This window comes from Haplochromis burtoni, unplaced genomic scaffold (genome assembly GCF_018398535.1).
Source record: "Haplochromis burtoni strain Fernald_Lab_line unplaced genomic scaffold, NCSU_Asbu1 Contig_122, whole genome shotgun sequence".
In the NCBI taxonomy this organism is placed as follows: Eukaryota; Metazoa; Chordata; class Actinopteri; order Cichliformes; family Cichlidae; genus Haplochromis; species Haplochromis burtoni.
This window is the reverse complement of record NW_024582483.1, coordinates 123,715-146,706: the sequence shown is the minus strand read 5'-3', so window position 1 is coordinate 146,706 and position 22,992 is coordinate 123,715. Positions and strand designations below refer to the sequence as shown.

At 41.7% G+C, this 22,992-nt stretch overlaps 1 protein-coding gene across 1 annotated transcript in view; it reads left to right on the top strand.

The window, feature by feature from the left end:
• myo15ab (myosin XVAb) overlaps positions 1 to 22,968 on the top strand; it is a 48,493-nt gene extending 25,525 nt beyond the window's left edge. The window contains exons 39-73 of the mRNA XM_014335845.2: positions 739 to 818; positions 899 to 972; positions 3,027 to 3,135; positions 3,278 to 3,346; positions 3,426 to 3,490; positions 3,577 to 3,954; positions 5,680 to 5,761; positions 5,850 to 5,945; positions 6,072 to 6,132; positions 6,470 to 6,563; positions 6,996 to 7,113; positions 9,108 to 9,223; positions 9,327 to 9,386; positions 9,531 to 9,606; positions 9,706 to 9,821; positions 9,927 to 10,045; positions 11,384 to 11,525; positions 11,726 to 11,837; positions 11,926 to 12,000; positions 14,544 to 14,749; positions 14,841 to 14,959; positions 15,620 to 15,689; positions 15,785 to 15,857; positions 16,142 to 16,215; positions 16,339 to 16,421; positions 16,507 to 16,637; positions 16,715 to 16,809; positions 17,747 to 17,824; positions 17,931 to 18,027; positions 19,134 to 19,294; positions 19,381 to 19,514; positions 21,412 to 21,545; positions 21,676 to 21,809; positions 21,937 to 22,077; positions 22,166 to 22,968. Coding sequence (XP_014191331.2) covers positions 739 to 818; positions 899 to 972; positions 3,027 to 3,135; positions 3,278 to 3,346; positions 3,426 to 3,490; positions 3,577 to 3,954; positions 5,680 to 5,761; positions 5,850 to 5,945; positions 6,072 to 6,132; positions 6,470 to 6,563; positions 6,996 to 7,113; positions 9,108 to 9,223; positions 9,327 to 9,386; positions 9,531 to 9,606; positions 9,706 to 9,821; positions 9,927 to 10,045; positions 11,384 to 11,525; positions 11,726 to 11,837; positions 11,926 to 12,000; positions 14,544 to 14,749; positions 14,841 to 14,959; positions 15,620 to 15,689; positions 15,785 to 15,857; positions 16,142 to 16,215; positions 16,339 to 16,421; positions 16,507 to 16,637; positions 16,715 to 16,809; positions 17,747 to 17,824; positions 17,931 to 18,027; positions 19,134 to 19,294; positions 19,381 to 19,514; positions 21,412 to 21,545; positions 21,676 to 21,809; positions 21,937 to 22,077; positions 22,166 to 22,267 — 3,874 coding nt within the window. The 3' untranslated portion in view covers positions 22,268 to 22,968. The remainder of the gene's footprint in view (positions 1 to 738; positions 819 to 898; positions 973 to 3,026; positions 3,136 to 3,277; positions 3,347 to 3,425; positions 3,491 to 3,576; positions 3,955 to 5,679; positions 5,762 to 5,849; positions 5,946 to 6,071; positions 6,133 to 6,469; positions 6,564 to 6,995; positions 7,114 to 9,107; positions 9,224 to 9,326; positions 9,387 to 9,530; positions 9,607 to 9,705; positions 9,822 to 9,926; positions 10,046 to 11,383; positions 11,526 to 11,725; positions 11,838 to 11,925; positions 12,001 to 14,543; positions 14,750 to 14,840; positions 14,960 to 15,619; positions 15,690 to 15,784; positions 15,858 to 16,141; positions 16,216 to 16,338; positions 16,422 to 16,506; positions 16,638 to 16,714; positions 16,810 to 17,746; positions 17,825 to 17,930; positions 18,028 to 19,133; positions 19,295 to 19,380; positions 19,515 to 21,411; positions 21,546 to 21,675; positions 21,810 to 21,936; positions 22,078 to 22,165) is intronic.
• The last annotated feature ends 24 nt before the right edge of the window (positions 22,969 to 22,992 follow it).

The window sequence follows — 22,992 nt, the reverse complement described above, 5'->3', positions numbered from 1 at the left end:
GTGATTAGAATGCTGCATAATCAGCTAATGTTTGCAAGCTTGGCTAGCAAAGTGGATCTGAAAAACACAGATATTTGCTAATTAATACTGTGTAGCATACAAATAAAATGCTAAATCTCACCCAGACTTCAAAGTGTATTCTTTGTCAGATCGTTGTCAGAGAAGCTTAGCAGGTAGCTATTGGTTGTGGCTCTCTGGGTTGGTATCCACCTATCATTAATGCAATTAAATAGATGAATAAGAAGACTGAACATTTGTCACGAACTGAGAAATTTGCTACGGAGACCAGAACAGGTTTTTGTTCCAGGGTGAAACATGTCGATTTCTGCTGTGAATTTGGATATTCTGGCATGTGAGTCTCTGGGGACTGACTTTCACTTTTGAATCCAGCCTCAAACACCAATTCTTTGGCTTCATTTTCCAATCGCAGAGGTTGCCCCCTGCTTAAAAGCAACTGCACACTCCCTGCTCGGCACCAGATAAAAATGCAGTAGCACAAATAGTGACTCATTGGTTCACAAAGCTGAGCTTTTATTAGCTGAAGACAGTTGGTAAAGACCAAAAATGGAGCTTCCCAGAAAAACACAGACATGAAAGTTGCTTGGAACTGTTGGATGTGTACATAACTAATTGTTCGCATGTTAGTAAACCTTTAAACAACTTTAAAGGACATTTTAAAAGTCTGTAAAGGTGTCGCCACCAGTTTTAAACAGCCTTTTCTTTCTTATTGTGCCACAGAAGCCTGTTGGGGGGTGGCTTTAACACGAACGATGATGTCATATCTACAGCCATGTCTAGCTCGGATGCAATCAGCCAAGGTACGTCACTACACCAAACATATGTGTGCACATATTGATTGTGACTGGAGCAGACTTCAAAGTCCTCTCCCCTCTCTCAGACCTGGAGCCTCACAGAGGGATGGATCGTTATCTTGACAGCCTGTTTGACCCTGTGCTGTCTGACGGAGCTGGAGTAAGTTACATAATTCATTCACTCTGAAACACTTGCGCATGCGAGCAGACTCCTCCATCAACCACTTACTGTCAGTCACTGTAAATCTCTGTAGAGCTCTATTTTTAGAAAGTGGGCATGGAGTGTGCCTTCAAGGAATGAGCTGTATACTGGGTAAAAGTCAGTTAGATGTACAATGCATATAGAGAGCACTTTTGCCACTAGCATACAGACAGTTGTGAATATACCTCTGAGAGCAATTTCCAATAGAAGCACCCAATTTCAGGTCTGTCCTATGGACGTGCAGGTCTGAGATGTTCAGAAAGTCTAGTGTTTGATCCAATAAACCTTTTTGTAATTTTGCAGCCATTTTTTCCACAGTTTTTCCACCAATAATAGTAAAAATATAATACAAAACATAACTGGATGGTGCATAAAATGAGAGTAAGGACAAAAGTCATTAAAGAGAGCAAAGTCTAATTAAAGAAGAACAATAATTGTTTTACATCACCTTCTCAACAGGCGTCATCGAGAGACTGAGAACATTTAAAAGGACACGAGACTCAGTGGGAGTTTGGTAGAGAGTGAATATCATAATGTGAGGCCCTAATAGCAAAAGCCTGAGCGTCTTTGTCACAAACTGTGAGCTCCAAGTTAATTACAGCAAAACTGTGACTGGGAATTAGGGCATGTTTCTAGAAAGGCGGATATTTAGTAAAGTGTGTCTGGTGATTTATGTTTTTTAGCCTGGTTGTGCCAGATAAAAGCTTTTTTCACTTGAAAATTGTTTTCTTACAGCAGTAAAAACACTTATTCTTCATCTAAAATGTGTGATTGCAGAGAATATCTGAAGACTGAGTTAAAACCTTTTGTCAGGGCAGTGGTGCAGTGAATGCGTGACTTTGTCGGCCGGCCAGTCCTCTGGACGCCGATGTGGTGAATGTTAGTCGTGCTATCGGATGTGGCTGACAGGAATTAGCATGTATCAGATGTGTTCTACAGACCTCTCCCGGCCAGCAACCTATTCCGTTACCCAGTTACCGTAACTGTCTCAGCCACCAGATCGCCACAATGATTTCCCACCCAGGGGATCTGCTTACGAGGGACTGACACTCTGGCAAATGAAGGGCTTATTTTTTAATGAGACATGGCCTACAAATGCACACACTCCTGAGGATTTATGGGTCAGTGGCTGATTTCTGATGGAACGGTTGCACACTGAAGAGGGAGATTCCTCTGATCACACAGCAGACAGTCACTCGCTCTAAGATACTGTAAGCACAAATGCTGTTTCAACAAGCAGACACACAGATACATACATATATTGTATATATATTTAAATATATACACATACAAATATACATAGAGAGTTCTGTGCAAAAGTTTTGAGCTATCCCTCTTTTCTCTACATTTGCTTACAAGCAGCCTGACTTTCTTGTGATTTTTAAAATGGACAGTTCTCCAGGCTTTCTGAAGGCCTTTCAGAGTTTTTCTTTGAAGATTGGCTGCTTTAAAAAATGAAAAAAAAAAATCAGTTTAGACCTTGAACCTGACATTTTCAGAGGAATTATTTTTTTGTTAAGCTACTTTTAAATTGTACCTTTAGGCACCTGTTCCGTTTTCTTATTTTGTATCTTTGAAAAATGACAAATATAAGAGTTTGAATGGGATCAAATGGTATTTGTGCATCAACAGGTGATTACTGAAGAGCTGTTAGCTGAAAACTTTTACCTCAGCACTGTGTGCAGTGTGTCCTTAAAAAATTTGAGGAAGCTGAACTTTGCTGAAACCTCATTAGAAATGGTCTGAGTGGAAGTGTGGCTGTGGAAAAAGCCATGGAAGCAGAGAAAATGCATTTGGTTTGCCAAATTATACAAATTACACAAGAGCTGGACCCAAAATCAGTGACAACAGGTGTGATTGAGTGATTAATCCAAATTTGAAGTATTTGAAGTATTTCTTAATACATTTAGAGCAAAAATGACTTTGACTCTTTGGTGCTTGACCTCACGGTGACTATATTCATCTTTTATATACAGTCTGTGGTTTTAAAGTCTGCTTGTGTATCCTCACAGGAAGTAGAATCAGCTGGAGGACTATCCAGCCGGATGAAGGGAGCTGGGGGAGTTGGTGGTGGTTGGCATCAACAAGGAGCATCCACGGGCCCACCGCCTCCACCTGGAGGTCAGTCACAGACATGGGCACACATGCTAAATATTTACTCCTTCGCACTCCACAGTCCTGACAGATGATTAGCGTGTGAAATAAAACAAACACACTTAACATCTGACAGAAACTGGATGGCTGTGTGTGTTTGTGTTCACAGCTGTGCGAGTACTTCCTGTGGGAGGTGTGATGTCGCCTCCTGTTGCTGCAGTGGCACCTGTAACACCTGGTTTGTATAACGAATGATGATGATGGGGGGGAATCATCAAACATGATTTTCCATCCTGTTTACTGTGTTTTTCCTCCAGATGCCCAGCAGGCTGTTTTGTCCCAGCAGCAGCAGGCGATTGTGAACCAGCAGGCCGTCATCATGGTGCGCCTCGGTTTTGGATCCACGTCTGTTTATCTATCCCACTGCTCTCTGCTACCAATGTAATGTGTCATGTTCTTGTTTCTCAGGCCCAACAGATGACTATGCAAGCCATGGCTATGGTCGGCAGCCCGGTGTCGAGTCCGCCCACCTCCCCGATCACGAGCCCTCCCATGAGTCCTCTGTTCCATCACCCTCTGAGCCCTTATGCCCCCACGAGCCCGTATGCTGCCATACCGCCAAGCCCGTATGCAAACATGCCACCGAGCCCCTACGCCAACTTCACCCCAACTCCCTTTGCTGCAGCAGACATCCCGCCTCGCCCCCATCCTCTCTCTGCTCAGGCTCCGTCACAGCCTCAGGCTCGGCCTCCTGCCGGTCCCCAGACTCAGCCTCAGGCCTCCCCTGCCAACCCTAACCCTGAGCCAGCCTCCACAAAAACTGACAAAGCTAACCCAGCAGCACAGGTCAGTAACTCCGAGACATGTGAGGAAACAGTTCGCACTGACACGTTGCGTAATATTCCAGCACTGCGAGTGTATAAAAGAGGCTGCCGTGAACTTAAAGCAACAGGAGACATTATCCAGGAGAAGCAGTTTATTTGAAATACAAAGAAGATATGTGTTGTCAGGATAATTAGCAGCAGCTGGTTCGAAAAAAACAACAAATATAAAACACCAAAACACATAAATGCATCAACCAAAGATCTGCAATAGTAAACATACTAATTTCTATGCCTAATCAGCCAATCGAAATCAAGCGCATCTGAAAGTGACTCAAATGTTCAGACAAATGAGGGTGAAGCAGTTGTGCGACTACAGCTGCTGCGGAGGCGGCTGCAACTTTTCTTTGGTTCTGATATCTTAGTTTTACTCGTGGAGGTTACTCTGGGTCTGCAATCCTCCGTAACACTGTTTGGAAGTGGTATCTTTTTTTTTTCTAAGAGTAATAATTGAATATTTTGAGTTATGAAGCTGCTTCTGATATTATTAGAAAGGTTGAACCCCAGTGCTCCAAGTACCAGAGACAGAGGGGGACAATCTGGTTTCACTGGCTCTGTTATTTAAATATATATATATGTGTGGTATCCACAGAAACATCAGAATCTCAGCTAAAAACTCACTAATTCATTAAAGAGATAAACAGATTCACAAACACAATGCACAGCACCCTGAAAACACAGATCTCTTTATAAGGTGAGAACAATCAGCTGTGACTGAACTTGGATGAGTGACGAAACGTTTCTTCCTTATTCGTTTCTTTATGCACAGACGCAGACGTATTATATGGTATAAAAGACAAAATAAGGTGAAATTCGGTGTCCGCCTTGGTTACTGTTTTGGTTTTGTTTTTTTGGTTGCAAATTACAAATTTAGTTGCCAGTCTCATCTTCCCTTTGATGTGATGCCCAGAATCCCTACCTCCAAACATTTACTCTCACAGTTTGCCCATCTTTATTTCCCTGGCACACGTTGCTGAGTAAAGTGCCGTGTATTAAGTATTCTGAGGAGAAAATTTCAGACAGGTTATGGGCGAAGCAGTTAAATTGGATTGAGGCACATTCCATCAGTGCGAAATTTCAGCTCACTAGTTAAGAGCCATCCATCAGCGGCATTCAAAGACCAAACTGAATAGAATATCTCCCTCCGTCTCCGCTACATTCGCTAAGTTCATGTCAAGTGATGAGATCCTCGGGTCATCCCTTTTTTTCCCCTCCGAGCTCATAAATTTCTGGGATGGCAGCTTTGATTTGTACAGTGAGATATGTAAAGTTGTTTCAGCGTCTATATGACTTTTCCTCTTACATTATTATAAATCCTCATGTTTGTAGTGGTCAAAGGGAAAATAGTTATCTGAGAGGGAAAAATGTCACCCTGTGCATTGACTGTATTGTCCTTTGATCCACCAGTTTTATACCTTTCATTTTAGACCTTCCTTCATGTCAGAACTCTGGCATGTCTATCTTTTAATGTTGCAAATCAACAACAAAAAAGTCCCCCAAAAACATTATGCACAGGTGCAGACTATCCACAGGTTTATCTGCACCAAAAACACTGTCAGCTTCTTTTTTCTTTGCTCCCAAACTGACTTCTCCGGTAAAATTGCAGATGACTACATTGAACATCTGCAGAATCTTGAGTGCAAACTCTCTGTTTTCTCTGTGTGTGTGTGTGTCTATGTGGCTTTTTCAGGCTCAGTCAGCCAAGGACAGCGTCCCTCTGAGAAAAGCTCCGGGCATCCCCGTGAACAAGGACAAACCAGTCAGGAAATTTGGTAAGAGAGTGAGAGAGAAGTTCGCTTCTCACAGAACTCTCATTTAAGAGAGCAGAGGAAATCTAATCTGTTTTTGCGGATGCCTTAGCCCCGGTTGTGACGTCTCCTCTGCCCCCTGCTGGAGAAGTGGTGAAGTATTCAGCTCAGACTTTAGATCATGTCGTCCCCAGCCAAGATATCCAAGGTAACTGCAATTTTTGACAGGTTCACACACACATGTGAATAAGCGAGTCTTTTTCTTGACATTCTGGAAATATTGTATAAAACTTTGAAACCACCCTCTGTTGACATGTTTTATTTCATTAAAAAGAAATCATTAAAAGATACAACTCTCCACCACCACCGCCGGACCCACTGCCACCTGGCAAAAGGTGAGGCTACACAAACACGCACGCGCGCAAACACGTGTTCTGTGTTGAGGAATCAGCTCTCAGCTCGGTGATCAGATTTTCCTACAATAAACTTTGCTTGTAAATCCAGCACAGCAGTTGATGCTGTCTGCAGACACAGAAATAACTGCGCACGCTGTAAACAAAGCACTGACAGACACCGGCTCCGATGTTAACGCCTGCATTAAGCACGCAACACCAGAACGATCGTGTTTACACTCAGTAAACATAAACGCAGATTATACAATTTGATGTATTTGTAGTAGAAAAACCCTGCGCACCGTAATGTGTGATGTTGACACTGTGTGGTTGTACTTAGGAGACCAGAAGGGAAGTTTAAGAAGGCGCAAACACCTCGCGATGAAGCTTTACAGATCCTCAAACCACAGATGGAGAACCCTCCTGCTCCACAGGTGAACACACACACACACACACACACACACACACACACACACACACACACACACACACACGTTAATGCAAGCAGCATATACAGTTGTGGTCAAAAGCTTAAATCCACTCGTCATGGTAATTTAAGGTTTTTAATTTTTTTAAATTTATTTTGTTCTTTTTACAAGGTGGAATGATTGTACAGATGCAGCTTTAATGACTTAAAAAACTACAACTGGTTTAATTTAGTTTGAATTTATTATTTTATTTTCTATAATCCACACAAGGCAAACCAGTCCCACTGGCAACAAAACAGGTCCAGAGCGTGACACTTCCACCACCGTACTTAACAGCTTTTGTTCTTAGGTCTGAGCATCACCTGCCCCTGTGTGGATGCAAACTTTTGACCACAGCTGTAAAAGGTCACATAACAAAATGTTTTTGTGTCTCTCCAGCCCAAACGTCCTGCTGCTGCTTCACCCTCTGCGTCTGCAGTGAAAGAGGCAGGGTTTAAACCCACCAAGAGCACAAAGACCAGAGCGCCTGCCCGTCCCCTCCCCATACCTCCTCCAGGTATACACTGATTTGTGTACAGATGAAGCTAAATCACTTTCCCTTGTTAGAAAAATCTCAGCTTTCACCAAACAACAGTAGTCATCTCAGGACCCTATAATCCTCAGGCTCAAAGAGGATCGACCATGACCAACTGGGATGAGAGGAAAGAGGAGAGGGAGCAGTTCTGTTTAGATCAAATAGACCTTACAAGAAGAAATTACGTGCTGAAGATATTGTCTGGCTCACAGAAAACCTGCAGAACCTGATTTTAGTTCAAAACTGTGTTTCAAGGCTTATAAATGATGAATAAAAAAGAAAAACCCACATGAGCCCTGTTTTAGCTTCCCTTCACTTGGGAAATTAATTTTAAGATTTTATTATTCACATTTTAAGCGCTTTATTGCTTGGTTACGAGCATTATTACTGCTGCCCAACCAGCCAGATTCTCAGCAAGGACTCGGATGACTAGATCAAGTCTAAAGCTGAGTGTTTTTTATTTTCACCAGGGGACTCTAAGCTGTAAAACTGGTTCAGTCAGTGACGAATTTTAAATCACTTCTCAAAAAGTCTTTCAATAATGTCTCTAATTTACTTCACAGTTTATAGTATTTATTGTCAGGTTTTGTTTGCCTACTTCATTTTCAGAGGTCTGCTTTTATTCATCGTACTATATTAAATTGCTTAATCTGAATTTGCCTTTATAAAGTAACTCATAATGTATTTGGAAAAGTGCTTTATGAATAAAGTGGTTGAAATTCCCAAACTTTTATTTCTCCTCCAAACCTCTATGCCACGTGTTTAGTTAATGTTTTAAAAAAATAACATATATGCTTATTGTTACATAAAGTTAAGGCCAAGCACCCAGAAAAGAGTCTCTTAACAGTTAATGTCCTTGCATTTGGGTTCATTTTCTTCTTTAAGTTGGTTATTTGTGTTCTTAGTTTCCTCAGTGTTTCCCAGTCTGCTTAATGTCATGGTTCCACCTGAGTAATTTCTTTTGTTTAATGCAGAGTCTGCATTAATTCTCTTTCCACTTTTACTTAACACTTGGGTTTCTTTCCCGCCCTGCATTAGCGTTTTTCCTGCTTCCTGAATGTTTTCACCTGTGTCTAATTTCCCCTCCTGTTCCTTGTTCTCAGTTAACCCAGTGTGTATAAATAGTCTTGTCTCCTCTTAATCCCTCTCAGATCATTGGTCTCCTCCCCCTGTTTTTCTGTGATCTGTATGTTCTTTTAGACTTTTAGTATTCTTCACTTTGCCATTTAACAGCTTGCTTTTGTATCTTGACTGTCAGTTGTAATTTTCCTGACATCTCACACTACCTGCTTGTAAACACTAAGTAATAGCTGAGACAACTGTAATAGCTCTCTAAAGGTCAGGATATTGACAGCTGTGAAATGGGAGGACTGTCACAGCAAGCCGGCAGTGAGACCCCACATGACCCTGACGGCACATAGATTCTGAACGATTAGAAACTTTTGACTTTCTGTTAAAAAAAAAGGTTTACAAAATGTTGGAATGAGTTTTCCCTATTTTCTGTAGTGAACTAATAGCAGACATAAAGATTCACTTCAATGCCTTCACATTAGCCTCCCCTATACTGTGGAGTGCTAACTAGCACAGGTTAGGGTGCTAAACAGAAATGGGGAGCATAAACACCCTTGTCTGGTTTCCCCCCCTATTCCTTGTTCCCAGTTAGCCCAATGTGTATAAATAGTCCTGTCAGATCATTTGCTTGCCTCACTCTGTGTTTCTGTGATCCACACATGATCTTTTAGATTTTAAGGTGTCTTAACATTGCAAGCAGTTGTTAAACTGCTTTCTTTTGTGTCATGCTTGCATTTTGTAACGTCAAAATAGACAACTATAATAAACAAACAAATAATAAACAAAGTTTCTTTGCGTAGCTTAAAGCACAGGTTTGCCTGAGCACAGTCTCATCTCTATCCTCATGTATAAATAAGAGTGTTGACTGGAGGTAACACAGACATAATCTGACCTGTTTTATGCAGTCTCTCGAGAACTTCCAGTAGAGACACAAACTATCCAGACGCAGCTTCATCAGAGGACCAATGAAGAGCACTACACCTACACCAATGTTCCCTGGAGGCTGTATCTGAGGAAGGAAGTGAGCACATATACAAATATAAATCCTAAAAATTCCACTTATTCTGACCTGTATCTCCTCACTATTAAACTACGTTTCCTACCGCATTTCCTTTCCTTCACAGGTATTTTATCCCAAAGACAGCTTCAACAGTCCCCTGGTGCTGGATCTAATTTTCAAACAGGTAACTTTTCTTTTCTTTTCTTTCTTTTTTAAATTTCCAACCCATTTGAGCTCAATAAGTTTAACTAATAACGCAAAGATCATAGAAAGATTCGTCTTAATAATTTCTAACAATTCCTCTTCTCTGCTCTCCTCTGTCCTCCAGATAGTAAATGACACCTTGTCAGAGGCGTGTGTTCGCGTCACCCGGGATGAAAGGCAGAAAATGAAAGCTCTTTTTGGTAGTCTGTCTGTTCTTCCGGGAGACATTTTTTAAGATCGTATGCTTGAATCTCTTTGACATTCATGAGTTTGTGTGTGTCTTTTTGTGCAAATGGCAGCTAAGCACGGCGTCAGGCAGAATATGGATCCAGTGGAGGAGCACGTAAAGAAAACTGTTGTCACAGCAGCCAGGGAAACCTGGGAAATATACTTCTCCCGACTCTTCCCAGCCTCGGTGAGCCTGGCGGTGAATCCTTAGGGCAGTATGATTTCTGAGTCGGTGGGGAATTTTCATTTTTAATAACACTTTTTTATATTTTTTCTGTCTACATTTCTGCAGGGTAGTGTAGGAACGGGGGTGCAGGTATTATCAGTGTCCCACAGTGGAATCAAACTGCTAAAGACTGTAAAAAGCAGTGCTACAGCTCCAGACTACTTCCGAGTCCTAAGACCGTACACGTATGTGCTTGTTTGTCTCTGTGTAGATTTATGTCACAGACAAATACACCAAACATACACGGAAATACAGCACATAATGCAACAAGCAACATTTGCACAATTCTAACAATCTTGACAGTCAGTATTTGGTGTGAACACCTTTAGTTGTTAACACAGCCTGAACTCTCTTAGGAAACCTTTCTCATCCTGTCTTTAAGAAGTATTCAGGAATAGTTCTCCAGGCTCCTTGAAGGACATTCAGAGCTCTTCTTAGGATGTTGGTTGCCTTCTGTTCTCTGCTGATATGATCCCACACTGCTTAAAAGAGGTCTGTTGAGGTCTGGGCCTTGGGGAAGCCAATCCGTGACTGATAGTTTTTCACTTTTCTGTCCAGTTATGCCTTTACTTTACAGATGGCTATACGCACTCACTGTTGTACCTCTCATTTGATCTCCTCTGTACATACTGATGACCAAAAACTTTCAAATTTGGTGCTAACCCATCTCAAATGAATTAGCACTGTTGCCTCACAGCAAGAGGGCTCTTTGTGGAGTTTGCATGTTCCCCTCTGTGTTTGTATGGGTTCTCCCAGAGTCCCGGTACTCTTGCTTCCTCCTGCAGTCCAAAGATATGCAGTTACTGGGGTTAGGTTAATTAGTAACTCTAAACTGCATAGTTGTGAATGTGAGTGTGAATGGTTGTCTGTCTCTGTGTGTTAGCACTGCGACAGACTGGTGACCTGTCCAGGGTGTACCCTGCCTCTTGCCCTAAGTTAGCTGGGATAGGCTCCAGCAGCCCTGCAACCCTAACAAGGGTAAGCGGAAGAGAATGGATGGACTCCATTAGACCTGTTGCTGCTGCTGCTGATTTTCAGTCCAGTTCTTGTGTAATTTCACATGCCTCAGCCTTTTCTCCCTGTTTTCCTTCATGGCTTCTTCTTTCCACTGTCACCATTTCCATTGTCAGTGAATAGTTTTTCCTATTTATTAGGACATGACTTTCTGCTATCGATAGTTTCTTACCTGACACTTCTTTTATTCTTTGGCTTCTTTTTTTGTATATGAAACTGAAGAAATCAATTATGTCTTTATATATCAGGCCGCAAAAAAACATTCCTCTGAAAAGGACTGAAAATGAGGGGGAAAAACCAGCCAATGTTCAAAGGAAAACTTTGAATGGTCTTCAGAAAGCCTGGAGAACCAGACCACCTAAAAAATTGAGAAGAAATGACGGTTGCCTCGAGACTTTTAGACAGTCCTGTATCTCCAAGCTCTCACCAATTTGTTGTCTGATAGTGTGTTTTATTTTGTTTTGTTTTTGTTGTTTGTTGTTAAAATATTTACTCCGCTTTTTTTCCAGCTATGCCGACATCCTGTTTGTGACCATCCCATCTGAGAACATGCTGGAGTTCAATCTGACCAATGAGAAGCTCATACTGTTCTCAACCAAGGCACCACAAGTCAAACACCTCATAGACATGTTCATCAATGAGATCAAAAAGGCACAAAGCACACACACACACACACACACAATTCACCTGAAACATTCAGCTTAAGTAGGTTATGCCAACGTCCAGATACACAAAGATAAACAACAATTACACATATAAAACGTACGCAGGTATTTGAGCTGTTTAAAAAAAAGAAAGAAAAACCAAAAATAAGCTCTTTTTTCTGTGTTTTTCCCCTTTTCCCCCTCAAGGACTCAGACTACGTGATTGCAGAGCGTAACTTTGTTACAGATGAACGCTCGATGCTCAGTTTCCATAAAGGTGACATCATCAGGCTTCAGGTTATGGATGGGCTGGAGAAAGGTGAGGCACTGGTGTGGAAGTCACGCTGTATTCTGTGTGAATCTGCGGCAGACTCATGAGCTCATATTTGCCTTTGCTCATTCTCCAGGGTACAGCTATGGCTGCGTGGTGAGGAAGAAGGTTGTGTTTTTGGAGGAGCTCAAAAGAGACACTCAGGACTTTGGTATTTATGAAATCCTGTTATTTTAATAACAAAAAACAATCAGTTTTGCACAGAGTTCCCAGATGTTGGACGAGGCCCAAATATAAACAAAGCGACAATTCAAAATGACGGTTTTAAAGGATTTACTAACCTATGCTGCGCTGTGTACCCTGGGGATGTGAGGGTATTTTTAAAGCCAGGGAAGAATAGCTGCAGTCGTGTTGACGGCGCCTGCGGCACTCTTTAAATACAATATTGTATCAGAAAATTATTTTCCAGATGGATGACTGCAATGCAGTTCCAAAACTATTGATTTATGTGTTTTCTTGAGGACATAAGAGATGAAATGGGATCACAAATGTCACGTCAAGCAGTCAGTGGATAAGACAAACTACAGCAGAAGTTTGCGCACATATTTCTAATTTAATCTGACGTATTGGTTTTGTTTTTCGGGGTCTTAAATTCAGAACTTATAAATTGCTCATATAGCACTCCATGCTCATGTTTTATTCATGTGAATTCTGCCTGCGCCATTGAGACCGCTCTCATTCAACCACAGTCTTTAAATGGTAGCATAAAAAGCTATATTTTTACATAAATTAACCTTTAATGTTAAGTTGATTTATGGGCTGCATAAAACATTTTTCATCAACTACGCGCCTGAAATGTGTGTTTGTTTTTTCTTTTTTAAGATTCATTGTGTGTGTTCTTATGAAACACAAAAAGGGACTTACTGCTGACCTTGTGGCAAAGTGCTGGTCCCTATAAGACGACGTTTCTTTTACTTCTGCCTGAAACAAGATGATCTCCAAAGTTGAGACACAACGGTTTTCTTATCCAGTTACTTCTGTCACTTCTCTTTGAGTTGGTCCCCGGCCCTGTTTACTGCTTGAGGATGTTAAACTTGACCTTATAGCCACATGAAAAGCTAAAACAGCACTATATCAAAATTGGAAGATCAACAATTCAGGTTTTTTTTTTCAGTCATATTGCCACAGGAGTATAAAATCATGCACCTAGCTATGCAGTCTGGCCATACAAAAATATGTGAAAGAATGGGTCAGTCTACAGAAGGGATGTCCAACTCATTTTATGTAAAAGGCCACATACTGCTTACTTTCATCTAAGAGTAAACCTCCCTTTTTGTCACTGTAAAGAAGTTTATCTGCACATTAAATCTGTCAAATATCGTAATATAAGCAAAAAAAGAAGGAAAGTTCAACAGTTCAACTCATTTCTTTCCTGCATGATAAAGAAATTAAGTAAATAAAAGACATCTGTCAGCACGATAATCCCCAGACTGACCTGTAATTACAAAAAAAATTTCATTAATTCACAGGAAATTCTGTTTCTTTTTATCTTACTGTTGGTCTATTGCAAAAATCAGACTGAGATTTCTATTGTAGATAGTGGGAAAAAAATGGGTTTTCTCTCATTTTTTTGTTTATCTTTTACATAATTACTTTGGTGTAGTAAGAATGGCCACAGGGAGGTCTTTATCAGTGGAATGCTGTATTTTAAAGTACACAATTTAAACCCTCCTTCACATTTCCAAAGCCATCAGGTGGGCGAGATTGGAGTCCTTGTTGATTTGTTCCTCCGGGTCTTAAGTTTGACACTCCTGTTCTAAAGGGTTTCCTAAATTTGGGTGTGGAGCTGTCATAGGATGGTAGCTTTGCTACAAGTCAGTTGGTGACATTTCTTCACTCATAGATATTTCCCAATCAACTGCAACATGTACTGTTGCAAAGTGGAAGCATTTAGGAACCACAGAAACTTGGTGTAAACTTACAGAGCAGGTTGATGGGTTGAGCTCCAAACCTCCTCTGGCATTATCATAAATACGAAATCTGTATTTATGGAGCCATGGAAACTGTGGCATAGGTTTCCATGGCTGTCCAGCTGCATGCAAGCTTTACATCACTGAGCAAAATGCCAGCTGTCAGATGAAGTGTCTCAGGACTCTAGAGCAGTCAAAACATATTCTGTGGATTGATTAATTTTATTTCTCTATCTGGTAGTCTGATGGATGAATCTTGGTTTGACAAATGACAACTGCATGCTTCTAACTTTGCTTCTTCTCCTCAGAAAACTGAACCAGTTTTCACATAAGTCTGAAAAAGAAAAAAACAAACAGCGTCTCTGGAAACTATGAGCCAGCTGACAGGTTAAACTATTGAATATTGCAGCATTAATTTCATCACTCGCTTAGCTTCGAGGATTGGTGCAGCACCATGTCATGTTTGGGATCCGGGTTGGAGGTTGCCCCATATCAGATAAGTTAGCCTTATGTCTCTACAATTATAGAGGAGACTGCCTTTTGTGCCAGGTTATCAGTGTGGCAGCAGAGAGGTGGGAGGGGGATCACATCTGGTAAATGAATGCAAAGCCTGCAGATAAAGATCCGACCACTTTAATTGAAAAGCTGACCTGCTGGTAGAGGAAAGGCTGATAGCGATCAGGATTTGCAGTAAAGCAAAAGCTTGTTTAGGTACAGTGAACAATCAGGTGTTTGCCCTGCATCACCTGCACCTTGTTACCCCTCTGCTCTGTCTGCGCATCAGGCTGGAAGTTTGGCGCCGTGTTCGGCCGCTCCGGCGCATTCCCCGCCGAGTGCGTCCATCCCGTCGCTCCTCCTGACTTCCTGTCACTTCCACTGGACCGAAAGTCGGAGCCTCGAGGTGGAGCGGGACAGTTCGCTGTGTCATCAGCTGTCGCTGTCGCCGTAGCATCCACCATGGCCGCGCATGAGATAGATCAAACAATTGAGGTTCAGAGACACTCACACACGCATACAGATTGCTTGTTTTTCTGTCAAACTGAATTCAGGTTGTTTTTCACTGTCACTCTTTGCCTTTCAGAAGGTCTCTGTTGATGGCTTTGCTGATGGAGATCTGGATGAAAGCGCCCTGCAGGACACGAAATATGACATGCTGGAGTTTGCCAAGAAGTACTTCAGACAGGCGCCCAGCGGGAAAGGGTGAGGGAAAACACAGAATGAGTTTACCGTGCTCTAACAGCAGAACAGGAAAAAGATGTGTTAGTTATCTTTTGTTCTTAGTAATCAGCAGGGAATAGACAAAGCCACCAGAATTCCTAACAATAACACTCTGTTGTAATTTTGGCTGTATTTTCATGTAAAATTATCACTGAGTGAGAACATTAGAAGCAACAGAATGTCTCCTTAATTTTAGTGCACAGTCTTCAAGTGGATGCAGCTGCTGAGCAGCAGGAACAGCGAACCTGTTGCTGTTAGAAATTTCACTAGGCAAAGATAAAAGAGTGAAATGAGGAGGTACGGCCCGAGAAGGAGCATCAGAAAGGGGCATCGAAAGTAATCAAAAATACTTGAGTTACTTTGAAAATCATTTAGGAGCTAGGTGCTCCTGTGTTCACAAGTTCTGCATTGAAATACAATTTACGATGCTAAGTCCTGCTCCAATGATAGAATATTAAGATGATGTAACACTGAGAGGTACTAATCTGCATCATAGGTACACTGAAATCAGTTGTGTCGAAAGTGCTTGCATACTCTTGTTTAGATACATATTTGAAGGTTGCTAATTTTCAGGCAATTCAAATAAATGCTGTTATATTGGAACTAAAAGGCAACATGAGGCATGACTGACTGTGTTCACAGAGATTCCCTGAAGAGCAAAAGCAAGAACAGAGACTCCCGGGAGCCCATTGAAATGATCAAGTTTTCCAAGGTGCCTTCTTCTTTGCTCTCAGTTTTGCTGTCGTAACACTACGGCCGCACCGAGTCGTTCGCGTAACTTTTCTTGTACCGTGTTCACCTTTGCAGACGCCTCTGACTGAATCTCTGATAGAGTTCACAGACCCGGCCATGAACAGAGTGGCAGCCGATCTCTTCCTGTGTAAGTTCTCACCTTCTGTCGTCTTCAGTTACATTAATAATTTTCTGATTTTTTTTACAACCCGGGCTTCAAGTGATCCTCTCTTCAGAGGAGATGTTCTCATATCCTGTGCCATCTACTGCATATCTGTTCATCTCGGCAAAGCAAGAGCTGAGGTTCCTGCTTTTTCCCCGTAAAAAGGATTTGAGGGGAATTTTTCATTATGTGATTTGACCATCTGAAGTTCAGGTTTAAATGTTGGTGTGCGTGTGTGTGTGTGTGTCCTGGTTGTGTATTTTATGTAGCCATCATGCGTTTCATGGGCGACTCTCCATTAAGGGGGCTAACAGAACAGGAAGTGGTCAGCACTTTCCTCAAGGTAAACATACAGATCATTTTTCGCCTTGTCTACTCTGCTGTTTTCTCTTTGACAGCTGGCTAATCTTTTTATGCTGTTCTATGTATTTTTGTGTGTATGTGCATGCGTCCATCCACCGCTCAGCTCATAAGAGAGTTCTCCTTGATGAGGGATGAGGCTTACTGCCAGCTCCTCAAACAGCTTACCACTAACACCAGCTCCAAACCGTAAGTCCGCACACCGACACACACGGTACAAGCCTCTTTCATCACTGAGCCTGTGATTCCGAGCGTGCACTCCTGTGCTCCACAGCGACAGTTGCCAGCGAGGCTGGCGGCTGCTGTACATCCTGACTGCTTTCCACTGCTGCTCTGAAGTCCTCAAGCCCTTCCTCCTCAAATACCTGCAGCAGGCCTCTCGCAGCGCAGGAGTGCAGTATCAGGGTAACGAGCGCGCACAAACACACAGCTTTTACTGTCCCGTGAGTGTAAATGTGTAACGTTGCCTATAAAATTGGCAGGCATAGCTAAAGCGTGCGAGCAGAATCTGAAGAAGACGTTCCAGTTTGGCGGCCGCATTGTTCCACCCAACAGCATGGAGCTGAAGGCTATGATGGTCAGTGTCTCTCTTTAATTTATGTCCCGAAGTTTCCACTCACAGTTTATCACGTTTGCTGATTTGTGCATAAAATGAATAAAAAGCAAAACTATTTGCTGTAAATTGTACTAAAATAATGGTGTCAGGTTTAGGGAGCATTCAAAGCTGAAGCTACCCCAGCGCTTCAGTAGTGCTGTGCTCCTGTCTGCATTGTTTCGTTGCACCTCTGTGGGTGTGTACACTCTTTGTTCACTATATTTTTTTTGTTACAAACTGAATAAGGACAGACACAATTTCCAAACCCAGTCTGCCTTGAATTAGAATGAAGTTTACTCCTATTATGTTATGTTACAGTACTGTTATTGATGTAAGCAGTAAGTTAATGAGGTAGCTGGCTGAACTGAATTGGCTTTTGAAAGATGAAAAGTTATATTCTATTTTATTGTAATAGGCAACAAATTGAATGAAAGACCAAACCCAGCAATGGTCGGATCCCACCAGCAGGCATTGTCTGAATAATCAAAGCTTTTTTTCTCCCCTCCCTCTTTGCCAGGGAACTCGATTGTTGTCCAAAATCTATTACACATCAGAAAGCCACAGTGTTGCAGTGGCTGACACGCTTCTGGGGATTCTAGTGTGAGACTAATTCCCAACAAATGCACAATTTTCTCCTGTTTCAGCAATACTTGGCAAAAAGTGCAGCGTCCAGCTTTTTTAGCAAATAACTAAAGGATGCAACTTGGAAGCCACTTTAAAAGATTTATTGAGGAACCAGCAGGCTTGGGGGGCTGAATGCTACAAACAGGAGAGCCTAATGAGAGAAAAACATGCTGTTAATTTAAAAAAAAACAGGTTTCATTGGGTGTAGGATCTTGTGAAGTAGCCCCACTTATACAGTGTGTGTAGTTTAATCTCTAGCAGTGTATTACATGTGTATGTGTTCGTGCCTCCTCAGGCGGGACGGAGTTCAAAACGTCAGCTGTTCCTCTTCCCCGGGGGTATCGAACGTCACGTGAAAATCAAAACGTGCTCTGTAAGTGCTCAGCTGCCACTTTCACCATCACTGGTGTGCATCATGAGAGTGAGTGCATTCATGTGTCTGCACTGACGCTGTTGTGTTTGGGTTTTGGTTTTTTTAGGTTGCCCTGGAGGTGATCGAGGAGCTGTGTTATGAGATGGGTCTGCACAAGCTGGAGGCTATGGAAGAATATGCCATATTTTTAGTGACCAATAGAGGTATGCTCATGGGCAGCTTGTCTCAAACACATACAAACACATACATATTAAACTTTGTATTTATGCTCTTTGAGAATCTCTGTTAGTTGCTCTCTGAGGTTTAGCTGTAAGAGAAAGTCAGGGGATGGTAAAACTCATCATCTAATCCTTTGCAGGTCTTAAAATGAGGTAAATACAGCCCGCAGTGAACATAACACACGACGTATTGCATTTTTAATTTACCCCAAATTACACTAAAATGCAGAAGCAGTGTGCGGAAAAATTAATTACAACTGTCATGGTTTCTATCTGACTTAACGGGGTAAGAAGCAGCCAGCTGCTGCTAATCAGATCCACTCGATTAAAGCAGAAGTTTCGGCAGGTTGCTCATCTGCAGCATTTTGGTGTGAGTTAACTCTGGAAGGGCTTAAATTTCCAAACTATTTGACATCCACCATTCAACAGTGAGAAAGATTATTCACAAGTGGAAAACATTCAACGCAGTGCCATAGCCAATCAAGGAAACTCAGTTTCCTGGACTCAAACACAACCTGGAGACCGACAGCTTTGCAATTTCAAAAGGTTTATTAACGAGTATGCTCAGGATTTTAACTCAGGAAGACTGGTCTGGCATGGAAGGCAGGTAAATTACCCAAAGTGTAATATGTTATATTTTTTATTATTATGTCCTGATCTGTAAAACCTTATCATTTGAAGAAGGGGCACCTTCTTTCACATGACTGTACCTCTAAAAGTAAACATTTTTTGTGTGTATTTAAAAACACAAGTGATGAAGAACAGCCCTATGGCTCGTTTCCTTCTGCTTTATCAATAATTTAATGTTTAAGCCCCTTGAAATGCTCTCACAGTACATATACTTTATACACAAACACCATTGTTGTCTTTTTTCTTCCCTGAGCATTAAATATCTCCACATGATAACAGCTGGCAGCTGCTCTGACTCCTGCGCTTTTCCGAAGCACAGCAGGTCACGCAGCATGGGGCTGCACAGCACATTTCAGAACACGAGTATCAATAGTTTTAACTCCTTTTTGGGGGCTGAGCAGTGGCCAGTGTGAAAATATGCACGTCCACTGTGTAAAAACTTTGCATATTTGCATGTTCAGGTCAGAATGTGCGTCCTTTGAACAAGCATGAGTACATCCTGGATGTGGCGACAGAGGCCGAGTTAGTCGACACCGGCTACAGCTTCTGGTTCAGGCGAGTCGTCTGGACTCAGCCGCTCAAGTTTGACAATGAGCTCTGTGTGGCCATGCACTATAACCAGGTACAACATTTGCCGCACATACTCGGTAGCTGCTGTTTACCTGTGTGTATGCATGTGTGCATAACCCTGTTTTTGTGATTATTTAGATCCTTCCAGACTACTGTAAGGGTCTGCTGAATGTTCTTCCACATGGAAAAGTGAGCGATCAACAGTTTCACCAGATCTCCAAACTGGCAGCTTTGCAGCACCGAGCCAAAGACAACATCTTCATTCCCAGCATGTGAGGAAACAGCAGCACTGAGAAAGTGGTTATAGTTTAATTCTAATGAGCCCCAAAGAGGACTTTAAATTTAACCTGGAGTTCAATTTTACTTAATTTTACATACTTACTTTGTTCTGAACAATTTACTTTAGTGATAATCATTGTCCTGAAAACACAAACTTATTGTACTTTAACAATCCTGATGTCAAACAAATCCCAATTAAAAGAAAATATTAGCAACTAGCAATTAGCTCCAACTCTGTGCATTTAGGCAGATAAACCTGGTCGAAGAAAGTTAATTTAAATAACTGAATGTGGCATGGTTGTTCATGCCCGATGAGCTAAACTGAGTATTTCAGAAACTGCTAATCTGCTGATCTCTAGCGTTTTCAGAGAATGGTCTAAAGAAGAGAAAATATTCTGCGAGCAACAGTTCTGGTTCAGATTGGCCAGACTGTTCTGTTCTGAGAAGAGCATCTCTGAATGCATAGCACACTGAACCTTGAAACAGAGAAGCTCCAGGCAGCAGATGACAACACTGGGTGGCACTCTTGTTAGCTAAGAACAGGAAACTACATTTTTTTTGCACAATTTGCCCATTATCGGCAAAATCTGGTCTGGTAAAACCTGATTTCTGTTATAACATTCAGAATTTGGCATACACTTTGTACAAGTATGGATCCATCCTGTCAACAATTTATCCTGCAGGTGTAATGGCTTATTTTCTTGCCATACATTTAGCCACAAGCATCCCAGCCCACCTGAATGTTGTTCCTGATCGCGTCTATCCCTTTATGGCCACAGTGTACCCATCTTCTGATGGCTGCTTCCAGCAGGATAACGCGCCATGCCTAAAAGCTCAGAACATCGTAAACTGGTTTCATGAACATGACAATGAGTTCACTGTACACCTTTGGGATGTGGTAGATTGAAAAATTCTCATATTGTATTTGCAGCTGACAAATGTGCAGCACCTCTTTGATACTGTCATGTTAATATGAACCAAAATCTTTGTGGAATGGTTCCAGCAGCTTGTTGGATCTTTGCCACAAACAATGAAGACAGTCCTGAAGGCAAAAGAGATCCAGCCTGGTATTAATAAGATGTACCTAATAAAGTGTTCAGTGACTGTAGATGGAAGGCATTCATGAAGTAAAAACAGTGTCAGCATGTTTCTATACATTCTTTATGTTTGTCTAACTTCGGTTTTGTTTTTGCCTTTAAATATTATAACTTGTTAACTAAGTTATTCTTGATATTTGAACGTTGAATGAACACTTTCCCCAGGATTTCTGGATGGGTTAGACTTTAAAATGAAATAATTCTGTTCCCATCAAAAACTTTGGTAATACACCCTACAATGACCAAATTTGTTGTGGTCTTTTATATCTATAATGTAGTATTAATGCTCATTTTAGTGGTGAGAAATTACAGCAATTAAAGTGTGAAATAAAGGAACGAGAATTTAGTGTCAAGCTGAAAAATTAAGAGTAAAGACCTCATAAAATGGCTTGCATAAAAGAAAACAGAGTAAAATCTTGTATAATGTTAATGTTTAAGTGGAGGATTCTGACTCGACTTGCAGCAGTTTAGTAAATACAGGCACAGACTGGTGCAGTCACCAGTTATTGTGTTTAAAAGGCATGACTGCTTTTCTACTTTCTCAACTGTAAAAACTCTTATATGACTTCTTGCTCTAACCACTGTTATCCTCGATCCTTCCTCCCCCATACACAGACACACACACACACACACACACACACACACACACACACACACACACACACACACAGCCTAAAGCGGAGAAGAGCAGCTCACTGAGTTGTAAAACTCTTCTGGAGAAATGTGGGAAATCACAGAGTGAAACAGACTGCTGTTTATCTGATACTCTGTTTCTGTTCTCCCTCTCCTGCAGACACGAATTATCGGAGTACATCGCCACACCTCTCTTCAAAAAGCAGCCACCCCAGCAGTGGGTTACCATGGCGACACAGCATATGCAGCAAGTACAGGCACTGAACCCGCACCAGGCCCGAGCACAGTTTCTGGGTAAGATTGCTGTGGACATTAAGAAGCGCTGCAGGAACACCTGGTGGTCTACAGTAATGTGTTAAACTAAAACTCAACTGCTTCACCCCAAGATTGAAAATTTACTCAAATTTTTCTTGTGCGCTTTCAGGCCTGGTCAGTGCATTCCCCATGTTCGGCTCTTCGTTCTTCTACATCCACAGCAGCAGCTCCACCACCTTTTACGCTCCCTGTATCGTTGCTGTCAATCAACACGGTCTCCACTTCCTCCACAAAAATACCCATGTAAGGAGCGCGCACACACACACCTTTGGTCGGCTTATGACTCAGCGCATCGTGACGAGAAGATGAGCTCATATGCAGGGCTGTAATTTCAGCAGACAGCTGTAAAAGTTTAGTCTCTGTCATGCAGGAGATGATGGCACTGGTCCCCCTGGCGGATATACAGTCCACCCGCACCCAGAGACCCACTGCTGGGACCAGTTACCCTTATGTAGACCTCACCTTAGGGGATATGAACGCACAACGTGTCATTCAGCTACAGCTGGAGCAGGTATTATGCAAACCACACATCTAAAGAATCTTGATCATTTTTAGCCAGTCAGCTTTCGGGCTCTGATCCACTCTTTCTTCATCCTCAGGGCCTGGAACTGTGTCGAGTCGTCGCCATGCAGGTGGAAAACATGATGTCAGTGCGGGAGAAGAGGCTCACTCTGCCACCCAGCGAAATCACCATGCTGTAACGCACAAACTTTCACGAGTGCACATGCTCTCGCTAATGTACATGAGACCTTCATAAATAGCCTACCTCTTCTCAGCTTAAGGTGTTTGCTATATGTATCTCACACACACAAATGTGAGGTCACTTTCTATGAGTGCAGAACAAGAATGGATCTCAATACTGGACGAATTTCCTGTTTTTCTATCTGTGTGACTCATTAATAATTGCACTTAACTGGTTTATGTGTACAGAAGCTGTAAATGAAATGTGGGGAGGCTTTGCAGGGCCGGTGTCGTGTCTTCACAAAGTTTTATAAGTGATAGGCTACATGTTTTATATTTTTTTATAAGTACAGTTGACTGTACTCCTTATTGTTATATTCAGCCCTTGATAATGCACATTTTGTTAAAAAAAATCAAAACAAGAAACATTATATATAAATCACAATAAATCAGGGTTTTTAAAAACAATTGTGAACTTCTTCAGTGATTATTATATTACGTGCATAACTATACACTGCTGGGGAAAAAGTGAAATATTTAATCAGCAACCTTTCTCCTAATCAGGTATTTACTGACTTCATTGTTTACACATATAATATTAAAAATATACATTGTTTCAGTGTGCGAGAGTTAAGCCAAATACTGCTTGCTTCCAAACTCTATAGCGGCCGGTAAGTAGTTATTTTTACTGTATAACAACACTTTTTTTTATTCCACTATATTCACTCTTTTATTCTTCTTCGTG